General features: G+C 33.4%; 1 protein-coding gene across 1 annotated transcript; it reads right to left on the bottom strand.

The window, feature by feature from the left end:
- Window positions 1–6,246: 6,246 nt before the first annotated feature.
- On the bottom strand, window positions 6,247–13,522 carry LOC146943677 (DNA polymerase V family). The gene is made up of 8 exons (XM_085741952.1): window positions 12,915–13,522; window positions 11,895–12,020; window positions 11,611–11,808; window positions 10,999–11,226; window positions 9,779–10,906; window positions 8,864–9,151; window positions 7,571–8,015; window positions 6,247–7,377 (listed from the first exon to the last, which is right to left on the bottom strand). Exons 1-8 carry the CDS (start codon window positions 13,419–13,421, stop codon window positions 6,530–6,532), a joined length of 3,768 nt encoding a protein of 1,255 aa, XP_085598078.1. The 5' UTR covers window positions 13,422–13,522; the 3' UTR covers window positions 6,247–6,529.
- Window positions 13,523–15,759: the final 2,237 nt, after the last annotated feature.

The raw sequence follows: 15,759 nt of genomic DNA, 5'->3' as shown, positions 1-15,759 counted from the left end.
TCTTCAAAACAAATATTAGAATTTTTGAGTCAAACAAGTTAACGATTTTATAAACTAATAATATACGACATATGAACTTCAGCATAACTAAAGATCCAAGTCATAAACTAAAATGACAAAAACTGTGGGTTGCAAACTACGAAGTTCATGTTTTCAACCCTACAAAACAAATCAAGATAAAAAAAACAAAAATGAAGATTACTATGTCCTACTTCCTTCCTTCCTATGCTTTGATAATAGTACATGATAATAATCTAGTACAAATCATCCCAGCCATCAACCCCAAGATCAATGTCACTTAGTTTATATAGCAACATCATTATAATCAGCCATTAGGTATACGAATAAAATAATTCTCACTTTCAAAATTAGTGAGCGGGGACTAAAATTGAAAACACAATACTTTTTTTTTTAAAGAGAAAACATAATACTTAAAAGGGACAAAATTAGAATTTTTTAGATGGTTTAAAATGGAAGTTTATTATATCTAAAAAGACTAAAAATATATTTAACACAAATAAAAATTAAAAACCCAATTACACCTTATAAATAAGTTAAAGGACAAAAAAATGTACCAAAAAAAAAAGAGACAAAAAAAAAAGCATTTAAGTTTTCCGGTTAACTTTTGAAATTTATAGTATAGCCTAATATGTGAATCCCATGTCAACTTTCACAAGTATTAATAAATAGTCTAAAGGGTTTGAAGATCAGGTCGTTCAACTAATTTTAGTTAAAGGATAAGAAAGAATACATTTTAATATAACAATAGAAAGGTTTACATTTGAAATATCTTAGTCTAAGAAAAAAGTACTCCCTCTGATATTTTACGTAGGAAAATATTTGGAGAATTTTTTGTTATCAGATTCAAAGAAAAGTTACAAATTTAAAAGATAAATTTTAACCACATAAAAAATGTCACTACATATTTTGTAGTCAAAATATTTTGTTTGGAGTTGTTTGCTTTAGGCTTGAATAAGTGTTAAGCATGTTCTGAAGTTAATATCTTTTTGAGTAAATTACACTCACCTTTTCTTAAAGATGCTTGAATTACACTCACCTCCTATCTTATATGTTAAAATATACACTTCTCCCCCCTCTTATTCAAAACATTTTAGAAAATATTTCACTTCCCTTCCTTGAGAGAAGCTTGAATTACATTCTCCTTCCCTCTTATGTTAAAGTCTACACTTTACTCTATCAATAATTCTTTTATTTCTAATAATCTAGAAGAAGAAAAAAAAATCTAACACACTTCGAAGAAAAATAGTACTACGGGTTCATTTTAATATAATAAAATTTTGAATGCATATTTTTCGCTATCTTTTATTCACAATTTCATTAACATATAGTTGTAAACCCTATTATAAAATATGAAACAACCCAAAATTAAATTTAAATATGTGAAAATTTACTAAAGTCGATTAGGTATGATTTTTTTTTTTTGAGAGAGATTAAGTATGATTATTTAAAAGTGAATTTTATACCCCAAATTATAAAATTATTAATAAAATATTTAAATTATAAAGAAACAAAATTATTTTTTTAAATCATGATTTAAAATTAGTATATATTATAAAAATATTTATTTATGTTAAAATAGATTTAAGTGTAGTGGATATTTAATTATTAAGGGAGGGGGTTGTAATTCAAGCATCTCATAGGAAAAGGGAGAATAAATTTTACTTTTCAAGGGGGTGAGTGTATATTCAAACATAAGAGAGGAGGGGAGCATTCAAACTTCTCTTAGGGGAGGGGAGTGTAATTTACTCTATCTTTTTCTTTTTTCTGTGATAACCCTGATGTCAATCTTATGTTCAATTATTAGATTAAAAGAAGTCTTAACAACACATTTTAGCACACTATTTTATTGATTGACATTTAAATAGAGTTAACTAAATCATGTAGACCTCACTTAAATTTAATGGAAATTCACTCAATAAAAGTAATACTAGTAAATAAGTAAGCACTAATTAATTCTTAGACTAATTTGCCGTGCTTCCTTCTCCCATAGTGGGGCCATAGGCAAAGTTATTCGAGGCACAAGTTGGTCATATTTGTCAAAGATTAGTATTTTTTTTAAGAGCATTCATGCAAAGATTAGTCTCATAATCGGTAAAAAAAAAAAAAAAAAAATTTATATGAATACTCTATAATCTCCAATGTTACAAGACATGTGCAATAGCACCGGTCAAACATTTAGTAGTATATTACTCTTAGCCTTGGTTTCTTTTACCATAGGCAAGTCATTTGAGGCATAGGCACCTTATAGCCATTCGCCAACCAACCATTAACCTAAAAATATGAATTCACATTGTCGGGGACTTATTTGGAGAAACTCAAACAAGGATCAAATATTTAATTAAGATGGTCGTGTATAAAGATTCTTCAACAGTCACTTAGTGAATCATCCAATTAATATACAATATTTCTTAGATTCTTAGATAATAAGTTAAGTTAACGTGATCCCAAAGTTTCACATAAAAGTAGAACTAGAACAAAGTAAACGCGGTAATAGCATTGTGTGGCATTGTAGAAGAAAGGAATATATTCGAACTTAAAGCTCCAACTATTACTAACCCAAAATGCTAAGACAGGTAAGGTACCATAATATAATTCCCACTCATGTGATGTGAGTGTTTTTTAGACTAAAAAAAACTTCGTATTTGCTTTCAAGAAAAAAATAACTTCTATTCACGTGGAACTACATGCCAAACTAGTATTTTTGTTCCCTAAAATGACCAAAGTTTTAGGGAAAAAATAAAATTAGAAAAAAGTTAAAAAAATATAGTTATAGTCTTAATCTCTAGAATCCACGACTAAAGAAAAGAGATATATGTTTGATTTATATAGACCATATATCATATTGTTCAATTATCATTATTCTTTTTTTCCCCGATAATTATCATATTCTTCTTCTAAATAAAAATAAATAAATTATTATTATTCTTCTTCTTCTTCTAAGAAGATGGCGGTGAGACAACTTTCCTAAAAGTAATAAAAGAATACAAAAGCATCTAATATGGTGAGTTGGTGACAATGAAGTTACATGCCAATATATCCAATTAATGTGTGAATTGAAATGAAATATAATTTCTGGAGCTTTCTTTTTAATATTCTCCACTAGTTTTATTCTCTCTGCCTTATTCCTAAAGCATGTGTATGAGTATATAACATATATACAACCCTGCATTCCAACATAAAATTACAAGTTCTTTTATTTCAAGAATAATTTTAGGTTAAGAGTGTTGTTTCTTGTAGAGATGAGTGAGATCAAATATGGCTATCCATATCCTGCTCAAGGTACATACACCATATATACATATTTCTCATTCCTCAAATTATATACTAAAACTTTCTTATATTTTGAATTTCCTTTTTATTACAATATTGAAACAAACATTCATTTACTTGTAGCAATTGATCAAAAAATATTATCAAGAAAGTCAATATGTTACTAAATAATTGTTGTTATATTTCATACTAGGCCCTTATCAAGGACCACCTCCGGTGGCGGCACCACCGCAATACTATGCTGCTCCACCACCACCACCAAAAAGAGAGCCGGGTTTTCTTGAGGGATGGTAAGCAATTATACACTATATAGGGTGGCTTGTTATATTTCATTTATTGTTTATATTTTTATTTTTATTTTATTGTATATGTTTTGTGATTGTTATTTATTTATTTATTTATTTTCTCCCAATTATATGCAGCCTAGCAGCTTTGTGTTGCTGTTGCCTCTTGGATGAGTGCTGCTGTGACCCAACTATTATTTTTGCGAGCTAATGCATTTCACCAAACTGGAAAAGAAGCTATTGTTGCAACTTGTAACGATATTTAGATTTAAAAAAAAAAAAAAAAATACATTGTTTAGTGGATATGTCCTATTAATTGTATGAGTGAGTAAGTAACCAATATTTGATATTATATGATATGATATAGTACATTTATTATCTGAAAGGGAATTCCCCTTTATTATCTTCCTTTTCTTTTAAAAATATAACCAAATATATATGGCAGAAAGCTTAGAAGTTAATATCTCCATTTTTTACCCTCTCCATTTTTTCCATTATTAAAGTTGTGGAATATAGATACAATAACGTGGAGTTATCATTCTCTCCACTTTTTTTCAAAAAAATGATACTCTCCATTTTTCATTTTTATTACTATAGTTTTGAAGGATTTAAAAGTTTAAGTAGTTTATGTGTCCATTGTGTGGAAATATTATTAAATTGTCCTTTGTGTATAGTATAATCAATATTGACTTTTCATATTCTAAGGCAAACTAGTAGTATTAGTTAAAATTATGTTTGAAAAAAGGTAATAAATTCATCTAGGAGATCGAAAGAGAAATTATATTTAGGGATAAAACATTTTTTCAATGGATGTTTTTATTTAGAGACGGATGGCGTATAAGATTGCAAGAAAAATACCAATCATTTTTAGGTGCTTGTTTAATGAACAAGAACAAACAAAACTAGGCAGCAGCCTTACTCCAACCGAATTGAAGAGGATACATACTTCCTGTGTACTCATCAAATCCAAATCCTGAATTGTGTCCTAATCTCAATACTATTTCAGTTAACACAGATAATTGCAGAGGATACAAACTTCCTAATAAAAGACTTCAAATGAATGAATGATATATATAATAGCCCTAATAGCTAGGCATAATCCATGATAAACTCTAGTTCTCGCTTGCCATGCTTTTCCAAGATCAATTTCAGGATCATAAAGCATTTCCTACCCTTCATTTGATTATGTATGTATCAATGGACTCTTTCATCACAAGGATATGTTGTCAATAGTTTATATACCAGGAACAAAATTGTAATTGGTAGCACATATGGTAGGACAAATTCCATGCACTGAGCCATAATTTTTGTATTATAACTGACGTGCACAAAACAATCGGTCTAAGTTGATTACCTTAGATTTGCATCATAGACAACAAATAATTGTATACATTTGGAACACATTTTAGTGTGTATAATTACATTTATCTATGAGCTTTTTCACCTTAGATACGTCATTTGGATTGATGTGACTTGTTTTATTTGTTTTATTTTTCCTTTTATATTTCTTGAAGATATACAAAATAATTAATCGAGTGTGTTTCTAAACGGAGTTAGGTTCAAACTGTGCAACTTAACAAACTCAAATTAGAGGTTCTCGTGATCATCAATTGTTCACGCAAAGATAATTTTGACCATTTATGCTAATATTGTTCAAACCTTTGAATTTAAACGTAACCCAACCAGATACAGTTTAAATTGTTTTGCCCAAATAGCAATGAATTTGAAGTAGTTGATATTAAAACACAAAAAACTATATACTTAATCTTAACAAAAGGTAAAGAATTTTGGATAGACAAATGTTAGCTTCCAATGCTTTGGACCATGGACCTCTTCATAGTAGTTAGTACTCATCGATATCCTTCGACTTACTATTTGAGTTGTGTGCTTGGGACTTGCAAAACGTAAAGATTAATATAAATGTCTAGTTACTTATTAGAATTGCATGCACCTAAAGTTGATGTGATCTTCATATGAGAAGTGTTTATCGTAAATTGAAATGGCTTTTTTTTTTCTCATCATAGACTCCCTTCACCGAAGATAATCATATTCGAAACATGTTAGACATCAAATATGTATATCTCTCCTTGGTAATTGAACTTTGGGTCATCACGTTGTGGAAGTTTAATCCCTTCACTAGACCCAACCCTCGTTTATGAAATTAATTGGGATTCTTATCATTGAGTTCCCAGCAGCTGTGAGTGAGTACGCAGATGAAAAATGAGTTTGAGGGTGTGGTTTAAATACATGGACCAGGATTCTAGAATGACGGGTTAAACTTGTGACTACTTTTTATTTTCAGGCATTGTGGTCATTGTCTGTTATTTCAGTTTAGAAAGTCACATTTTTACATTACTAAAGTAAAATAGTTTGCTCATCATCCCCGTGAGCTTAGCTTAATTGGTAGGGATATTGCATTTTATATGCAAGGGTAAGGGTTCTAACCACCCCACTTCTCCACATTTAAAATGTGTGAGATCTAACCATCAGGATACTTGACCCAAAAATAAATGTTTGCTAGAAAACAATGGAATCTTTTAATCGATTAAAAGACCAATTTTAACAATCAGGTTCTGCTAAATATTAAAAAAAAAAAAAAGTATGAAGGAAACATTATACATTATTTCAGTTTATTCTGGGTGGTGCAAAACAATTACGGTAGAAAATGTGATTTCGGAAGCATGATAAACTAAAAGTTCACCACCCTTTTACTAGTAACTCAAAATGAACTCAAAGTTAATAAGTGTAACATACAAAAGTTCACACAAAAACAAACAAATACAATTAAAATGTTCTACCAAAAATTCACCTTCCGAAGGCATAAATAAGTCCCCACCTTAAATGAATTTTGAAGCTTCGATCACAACATCGTTCTAATGCTGTTCTGTTACGAGTGACAAAAATCTCTTTACCTCTTTTACTCGGGTAATAGCAGCAACCCTATATGTCCTGGTTCATTTTTCCAGTTTCTTCAAACAAAGGAATTTCTCACCAAGTTGTGTTTCCAAAGCAGCTTGAGCCTCAGGAGTCAATGTTTTAAGAAGATACTTGGTGAGGTTGTGCTTCGACAAGATCTCAAAGACCTTGACACAGAACTTACGTACTTCTGCTCTTCTTGCCTGTTTGCTTGGCATATTTGTCACCAACTCTTTCATAGCATGGGAGATTTTATCTAAATTGCTTTTAACAATCTTTTTCGATGAATTCTTCCCTTCACCACTCTCGGTTGCTAGTGACTTCAATATTTCCATCACCAATTCAAGTGCTTCGACTCGCCGAAAGTCTGATTTGGCACTTCCACATCTTTCCAAAATAAAGCCAAATACAGCATGGCCAATCCATGGTCTTCTTTTAAATATTTCTTTTAAAAATGCAGCTTTTACTTGAGACTTCTTACTGTCAAAATAATCCACCAATATTTTCTGGAAAATTTGAACAATCCTCTGCAGTTCGGACTCCGCAAAATTTCTTGAATCGACAATTTTCAAAATCCAAAAGGAAGAATTTTGGGCAAAGGAAGAAACCATTTTATATCGGTTCAAGGCAGCTGATTTCTTTGAGGGATTGGTTGCAGACTTTTGCTTCCTAAATGGTTTTGATGCTAGTTTCAAATTTCTCTCCAAGAGAGATTCAAGTGTCGATAATTGGACTTCATCACCCTTTGGATGATCCTTTGCTTTCAATATTTTCTTCTGCAATATTCCCGATATACGCTGACTGAGCTGCTCACTAACTTCAGCAGTGTGTGGGTTAACAAAGGCACGGGCCAAATGTGAGTACACAGTAAGAACCTGAGGCTTACCTGTGTAACATCAAGACAACATCAGCCAATGTTAAAAAGATTTAGATATGAAGGTGTCAGCTTTTTATTCAGAGAAATATTGAAATCTATTTATCCACTTTGTGGTTCACACACATACAATTGGAGAATAGTATAATAACAGACACAAAGCTAGCACAAAAACTGGTAAACGACGGAAGTAATGTATACTTGCCTGGATTTTCATGAACAAAAATTTCCAATAATGAAAGGATGCGGAGTTTGAACAGCAAAAGTTGGGAATGAGCAGTTTCACTTCCAGACTGACTTTTCTTCTCTTTGAAAATCTGAGCAAGATATGTATCCATCCTGAACATTGCATCATCATCCATCCCACTATCTGAATCATCAGAATCTTCAGGGTGGTCCTGACCAGTTTCATCTGCCTCAACTACAGACTCAGAGTCGTCAGTCTGCCCATCGCTCTCACCTGTTTCACCAGTCTCAGCTTGATCAATTTCTTCATCTTCAATATTGAATAAGTCATCATCTTCATCGTCGTCATCTTCATCTGCACTTCCCGCATCTGGATGTCTTGCAGGTTTTAAATTTTTCTTTATGACTCGCAACATCCGCATCAGCCCATCATCGGTGATATCATTGCAAAAGCATTTGAACACCTACATACAGAGATGCGAACTTTCAGATAAATAGAAACTACAATACAATCTGTGAGCCATGATATGTGCGAGAGATGATTAAGTCTTCTAAATGGTCATTGCCTTCCAACAAAGAAGGATTGAGTTTAAACTACAATACTATGTCAACAAATCTATCTCATATAACAACCAGGTAAATTACAAAAAAAAAAAAAAAAAAAAAAAAGACTAATCATTGTATTAGATAGCATGTCCATGCAGTCATACCTTTCATTCAATTAAAGTTCCTTTTTCTAGATGACAAGAAAATACAATGCAAGCATAGATAATAGATGAAAAATAACTGCAAGTAAATTACAATGTGATTCTACTGCCAAACCTTATGGGAAAAGGCACTTTAAAATGTTCATGAAGCGGGTAAAATTTAGAGCTCCAATTACCTCCATAAACTAAAGAGCTTCAATTAGGCTTGAATTAAATCAAACAAAAACACAATTATTCGTTAGGGTGAGAATTTACACTACTTTCAATTGGGCGAGTTCCAAAAGGAAAAAAATCAAACTCATTTCAATTATTATATCTGATTATGATAGTTGTGAAACAGAAGGAATCCTCGAGACTATGAAAATGATAGCAAAAGTTTCTGTTTTTTATATACCATTTTAAGGGTTCTGTTTATTGACCATCTTTCCCCAGACATCAGACTCATAGCAGTCTCAATTTCAGGTGCATGTTTATGTATCCTCTAACGCAATGCTAAGCCGCGCCATATTGGCATACAGGTATAACAACATGATAATGTAATCTACTTGATCTAAAATTACGAAGCAAAGAGCATACAGGTACAGACTAAACACTTTTCAAATAACCTGATCAATAGCAGACCGCATAGGAGCTGATGACTGTGGAAGCAGAGAGAGCAATGTATCCACAAGAACATCCATCAATTCAGGTGCATCCCCAACCTCTGCATCATCTTCTCCAGGGGACTCGGGAATATCAGAAGTAGAAAATGTTTTCTTACAACAGATGATGAGTTCAGACGCAGCTTCTGAGTACTCGCTTGGACAAAGAAGGACTTGTAAGAGCAACTGGATAAGCAAGTATCTCAGTGCATGATCTCTATGTACATCATCACTGCAGTCGTGGCTCCTTTCCTGCTCATCAGTGCCGCAGAGATAAACATAAGCATCAGTAATGAATAAAAGTATAATGCAGTTCACATAATTCAACTAGAAGATTAATGTAGTAGCATAGATAAATACAGAAATACACACATCAGGGTGTTGGGTGGGCAGCTCACTTGGTTTGGCTAAGGGATTAAAGGAGTTAAAGGTCTAGGGTTTGAATTCTGGAAAGGGACAGGTCATTATTTTGTAGACAAACTTATACATACAAATGTCAAATGAATAGTTATCAAAGCATCTAAAGATACAACGTGATCCACTGATTTACTCTGTTTCTTTGTTTTTGTTGATCAGGTAGAACAACAAACCATCCATTTCAGACAAGAAATTGGATCACAAACCATGTGAGTTCCTAGAAAAGGCATAATAATGTCTTCTACATTTTGTATTCTTCAATTGTCAAGTGAGCAGTGAAACGGGCAGCCAACATTTTGAAAGTATCAAATATTAGAAGATGGAATCTTAGCATCACATGAAAACCTCTATTATTTAAAATGTTGAATTACCTAGCTGCTAACCTCATTGGAACTTAAAACTGGAAAAGGAACGCGGTAAGTATATATCTAAGTATATATAACAAGTCCAAAGCATAAATACCTCTCTGGATAATGTAGCTTCCATTGCTTGCAAATCTTTTACTGCTTTGTCATCCTCATCATCTAAAGACCGGAAGAGAGAAACTGAAGGAATATTGCATAAGGTGCTGAAGAATTTCATGAAGTACGAACCCAGATCATTAGGCGGCTCAACGACATCAGCCGAAGGACGTGGCCCCTCTCCCTTATGAGCATTTGCCAACAACAACTGCAGCTGTTCAATACACAACTTGCAAAGAGCATTTGATGTGGGAGATTTTGGCCACCTAAATTTCTCGTCCAACTCAAATGAAGTCACTTCAGTGCCAAGAGATGCAGTGAACAGACCCTGAACAGCCATAAACTTCATTATTTCCTTTTGAACTCGTAACTTCTCGTCGTGGTCCAGCTTTAAGAATTTCAAAATACCAGGAAGAGATTCTATAACCCAACTCTTCAAAAAGTCAGAATTCCCATTAGTCCTAGGAGATTCTTTATCCTCAATAGAGCCTATTTCAGAATTTTCGTCTGTTGTTTGACTCTGATCTGAAGGTTCCTCCAAGGCATTATCTTCATCCACAAACAGGTTCATCAAATTTTGAATAAAAAGCATGCAACCGGGTTCTGTTTTGAATTGTGACATCAAATCTTTAACATGCTTTGTCCTTGTGATACAGTCAAATTTTCCATTGCTGTGCTTCTGTATAGCCACTATAACAGCAACTCTTTTGACATCATCGTCACCCACCCAATCTGACAATTGTTTAAGAAAATGTTTTCCAACTTTATATAGCCATGTGTTGTTGGTTGATAGTATATCCATCAGGCACTGAACAACTTTGTTTGACAGAACAACTGGAACTAAAGATGCAGACAGTTTTTGAAGAAGAAGAAACATAACATCGAAAGCTAAGTGCTTACGGTCATGAGATGAGAAGAGAAGGGATCCTTCAATAATAATTTCACAAAAAGACTTGAGATTCTTCGCAATTTCTTCATCAGAAGAGCAAGATTTTCTACTCTTCTTATGTTTCTTTAATGAATTTGAAGCTGATGCCGCATCTTCCAATTGTGGAACAGTATTGGGTATAAGAATATTTATCAAAACAGGCCAAACACTGTGAACACGAGGCTGACAGAAGGTTGATTCCTGCAATATTCAGGAAACGCATAAGAACCATTTCTTTCTATAACCAATACAAAGTAGTATCTGTCATGAATAGAGGAGTGAATATAAGATACCTTCAAACAATTACTCAGGAAGGAGAGGTGATCGGCGGAGAAAAAATTGGTAGAGCTGAACGGATTTGGTAGTAGTTTGCCATAAATGGAACTGTCTGTAGAAATTTTCTCTCGAACTTTTAAAGCAAGGAATAGAGCATCAGGATTTCCAACTTCTGCAGCAGATTCAAACCACTTGTCCAGTCCAGGAGCTTCAATAACATGATTCGCTAATGCTTCAACAGGCAACTACAAATAATAATAAACAATAGGCTTGAAATAACTATTTTTGGTGATAAAAATAGGGCTTCATAAGTTAAACATATTGCTTGAAGAAATATGTAGTTAGTCTCCAAGTTCAGCAATTATCAAATGAGCAAGTTATCTACTCATAGCACGTGTTTGCATGAGTTTGTGGGGGTGCATGCACAACATGCACGTAAGGAGAGGGGGCAGAAATGTTTGGAAATCTTCTACAGAAAAAAACATTTTTAAGAATGTAGGTAATAGCGATCATGAATACATTGAGACCTATTAAAATCCAAAGCCAATCACACCATAGTGGGAAACAGGCATGCGAATTAGCAATGAACATGTAGATTGTAAAACACCTTCTGCATAAGATATACAAACCTTTTCAACCAAGTATAAAATTATTGAGACGGCAGGTTCTTGCAAGTACCGCTTCCTATTTGCAAGGGAGATAAGTATACCGACAAATTCTTTGATGTATGGAGTATTTTTATCATTGCTCCATTCATGGATAAGTCTTCCTGATCGAGCCAAAGCACCATATGCGAATAGGCGGCCCAGAAGACAATCTTTTGCTTCCTGCAATTTCACAATGAATACATTAGTATCCCAACAAGCCGACGATTTTCCCAAAACATAATAATCCAGCATTGACCATCTTATACCTGACCCTTCATTGATGAAGTTACTTCCAATAAATCTACTACGAGTTTAAGGAACGAGTCAACCCTGATTTTGTCGATAGCACCAGCTAAAAGTGTTAAACCTAGAGCAAAACCCTGTCGCGCACACTGCAAGAGCAACAAAACATGTCATCTTCACAATAACTCAGTAAAATAAGTTAACAACACACGGTTACTAACAATGAAACATGATCATGATTCAGGAACATCTTTCTCTCATAATATACATCAGAGACAGACTTCCAAATAAAAAAAAATGTTGCAACAAGCCTTGGTAAAACACCAAGACCCTGTTTGGATAAACAGCTAAATGAACAGATTATATCATAAGTGCTTATAATATAAATGTTTAGGTATAAGCTGTTCCAATAATAAAAGCTAAAATAATGTCCAATTATTTTCACATAAACTCTAAGCTGTCTTCATAAGCTATTCTAGGCCTGTTTAGATTGGCTTATTTGAGCTTATCTACTGACACAAATTTTGTGATGCTGTTTAAGAGAACTTACAAAAACAGCTTATGACATTTTTCAGCTTATTTTCATAAGTTCTCCAAAATATTTTATGGAAACAACTTATAGCATACACAAAAACAATTTTATTTTATTTTATCTTTTACCATAGAAATAGCTTATGTAAGCTCATACATAGCACATATGCTATAAGCTGCAAATAAGCTGTTTATCCAAACAAGGGCCCTAGAGAGCTTATTTGTATAAGCCGAAAATAGCTTATGAACACTCGAACACATGCTTATACAAGTAGATAAACTCAAATAAGCCAATCCAAATCCAAACATACCCTAATTATAAAACAAGCACCACACACACACACACATATATCACAATCTCATGATTCATACCACCTAAGTATAGAAATTGGACCAGTGAAAATTAGTTAATTTCCCTAAAACTACAATAACAATACAAAACAAAGGAAATTTACAAAATCAATTTTGCTTCAAACTAAAACAAAAGAAACATTGCAAAAACAATAACAAACCTCTCTTGAAGAAGAAACACCTCGAATCAATCTACGAACAGCATATCGAACAGAAGGAGCACATTCATCCAACCCATCATTTTTCTCAGCTTCAAGCTTAAAACCACCATCACCATCAATCTCCATCCCTTGACCACCCTCATAAGCCTTCTGAACTTCCTTCAACTCATTCACCATTTGTTTCACCGCCGCTTCCCTAATCGATTCATTCACCGCCGCTAAATCCTTAAACACACCAATATGAAACTCCGGCAACGAATCACCACCACTACCGCCGCCGCTAGTTGAATCTACCAATATAGCCGAATCCGGAGCTGGAAGTTCGGATTTGGATTTGGATTTGGCGCTGCGTCTTTGTTTATCGAATGCTTTGCTTTTCTTATGATTTTCCATTGTTGGTTTGGTTGAAGATGGTGTAGCGATAGAATCATCGTTGTTCTTAAATTTTTTATTGAGAGGTTCTTTATCTTGAGATTCTATGGCGTTGTTCCTTTTCTTGCTACCCATTGGGATTGAATTTGGGATTTTGAAATTTTGGGGTTTTAGGGTTCAAAAGAGGAAGAAGAGTTTTAGGGTTCAGCGGCTTAAACCTCAACAAAGCCGAACGCAGTGAGTGATGTGTGTTTTTCAGGTTAAGAAGGGTTTCCCAACTCAACCTCAATTTTTTATTTTTTATTTTCTTTTTTTTTATTAACAAAATTTTCATTTTTTTTTTCTTATTTATTAGTACTTGCCAAACAAAATAGTAAGCAAATATTCTTATGCATGCAAGCTCATGAAATATCAATAAAAAACAATTTGTGGAATTAAACAGGCTAGTTATGATAAACAATGGTAGTTTTGCTTCCCTAATCTTTAATACTTGTCAAATAACGACGACTTTCTTTTGTCATTGTTCCACATCTCTTAAAACTGTGAAGAATGAGATGGTAGAAGACATATACTTGTCAAATAACGACGACTTTCTTTTGTCATTGTTCCACATCTCTTAAAACTGTGAAGAATGAGATGGTAGAAGACATATACTTGTCAAATAACGACGACTTTCTTTTGTCATTGTTCCACATCTCTCAAAACTGTGAAGAATGAGATGGTAGAAGACGAATACTTGGCAAATAACGACGACTTTCTTTTGTCATTGTTCTGCATCTCTCAAAAATGTGAAGAATGAGATGGTAGAAGACGAACTAGTTTAACAAAAAAGGGAATGAGTGGAGGCGGGATGTCAGAGGGTGGTTTAGGACAAATTTGGTTGTGGTTGAATTTCTGATAGAGGAAGGCGAGAGATGATAGAGGGAGGGAGAAGGTTGAGGTAATGATTATTTGTATAAATATACATGTGTTATCATATTAATTACTAACTCATCTAAACCTTTGAATAAATAAGAGGGTGGATAAAAGTGGTCCAACGGTGAGGGACATAATAAAGTCCTCAACTTAGAAGCCACCGTTGAAAATAATGAATAATTTTTTTTTATTTTTTTGTTTACAAAAGATAACAAAAAAGAAGAACAAACCTCAATTAGCAAAAATAAAATAAAAAATAGAACGCACTTCTAGGGTGGAATAAACTCAACTTCCATGACATCCGCTAAGAGGATAAATGTCATGTCAATGGAAGACAACGAGTGTATTGTAAAATAACCATTTAATCCTCAAGCAAAAAGTTGCTAGATAACCCATATCAAATTTCCATATTTGTGAAACAAATTCATATGCCCTTTTAAACGAGGTTAATCATTGTACTCGAGTCACAGAAAACACCTGCTTATGGCCAGAGTCGCAACATAGCTTCAAACCATGATACAACCCCATGATCTTAGAATGCAAAACACAAGGGTTATTAATGTTGTCAAGGAATCCATGCAGAAAAGACATTCTATGATCACATATGATACCACCAAAACCACATGAATTGGATTCGAGGAACACAATACCATCTTTGTTAACACACATCAGGCCAAAGTTAACGACACACACAGGCGCCTGAACATGGTGAGGGTTTGAATAAGCAAAAGCTTTAATAACATGATGTAAAAGTGAGAACACTTGAGTGCAAATGTCTTGAACAGAATGCTTGATATCTTCAAGATTACACTTATTGCGAGAACATCATATCTTCTACAAAATGATGCGATCAATCAGACCAAAATTAGTACAAAAGTCTCTCAACCAAATGTGTAAGTTATCAGGATCATGGGGTGATTGATTGATGGAGACAAAAGTACCATCCACCTTTAGCACGCGAACATAACAAGAAAGCACGAAACATATCCTCACTCTCTGTGTTACAAATAGGGCCTAAGTTAGATGAGATAAGATTATAAGAAATTAATACAGACTTAAACGGAACAAAGTCATGACACATTTGCCATATAAAAATTTGTTACATGTATAGATGGTTCATGAGCCGATGGTGATCCTTTGTTTTGTAGTGGCCTTGCATAAAAACCGACATGGTAGACAATTGTTCACATAGTCTATAAGTATTTCCATGCAAAATTCAAAATAAAATATATCAACTCATACCATAAATCATACCATAAATGATTGGCAGAATAGTCCCTCAATTTTTTTTGGTGGTGGTCGGGGTTTGAACCCCGGACCTTTGCATATTTTATCTATTGTTCATACCAACTGAGCTAAGTTCACTATGACAATCCCTCAATTTTTAAATAAAATAGTAATTTAGTTTATGAATTTACATATGTTTAATATAAGTCCTAATGTTTCTAAATGTTTGGTACCTTATCTCTCAAAAAAAAAAATGTTTGGTACCTTATGAGACAACAATGGACCATCAAAAGATCAAAACTGTGACCGTGGAATTTCAAAGAGAAAAGAA

This window comes from Medicago sativa, chromosome 2 (assembly GCF_051527215.1).
Source record: "Medicago sativa cultivar Bolivia chromosome 2, Bolivia_mono, whole genome shotgun sequence".
Taxonomy (NCBI): Eukaryota; Viridiplantae; Streptophyta; class Magnoliopsida; order Fabales; family Fabaceae; genus Medicago; species Medicago sativa.
Note: the sequence above shows the minus strand (reverse complement) of the source record. Positions and strands in the feature narration are given on the sequence as shown.

Coding starts and splice junctions, on each gene's coding strand:
- LOC146943677 (XM_085741952.1), bottom strand. CDS start 13,421: ATGGGTAGCAAGAAAAGGAACAACGCCATAGAATCTCAAGATAAAGAA. Junction 10,907..10,998: donor TCCTGAGTAATTGTTTGAAG/GTATCTTATATT, acceptor TGAATATTGCAG/GAATCAACCTTCTGTCAGCC. Junction 9,152..9,778: donor AAGCTACATTATCCAGAGAG/GTATTTATGCTT, acceptor ACTGATGAGCAG/GAAAGGAGCCACGACTGCAG.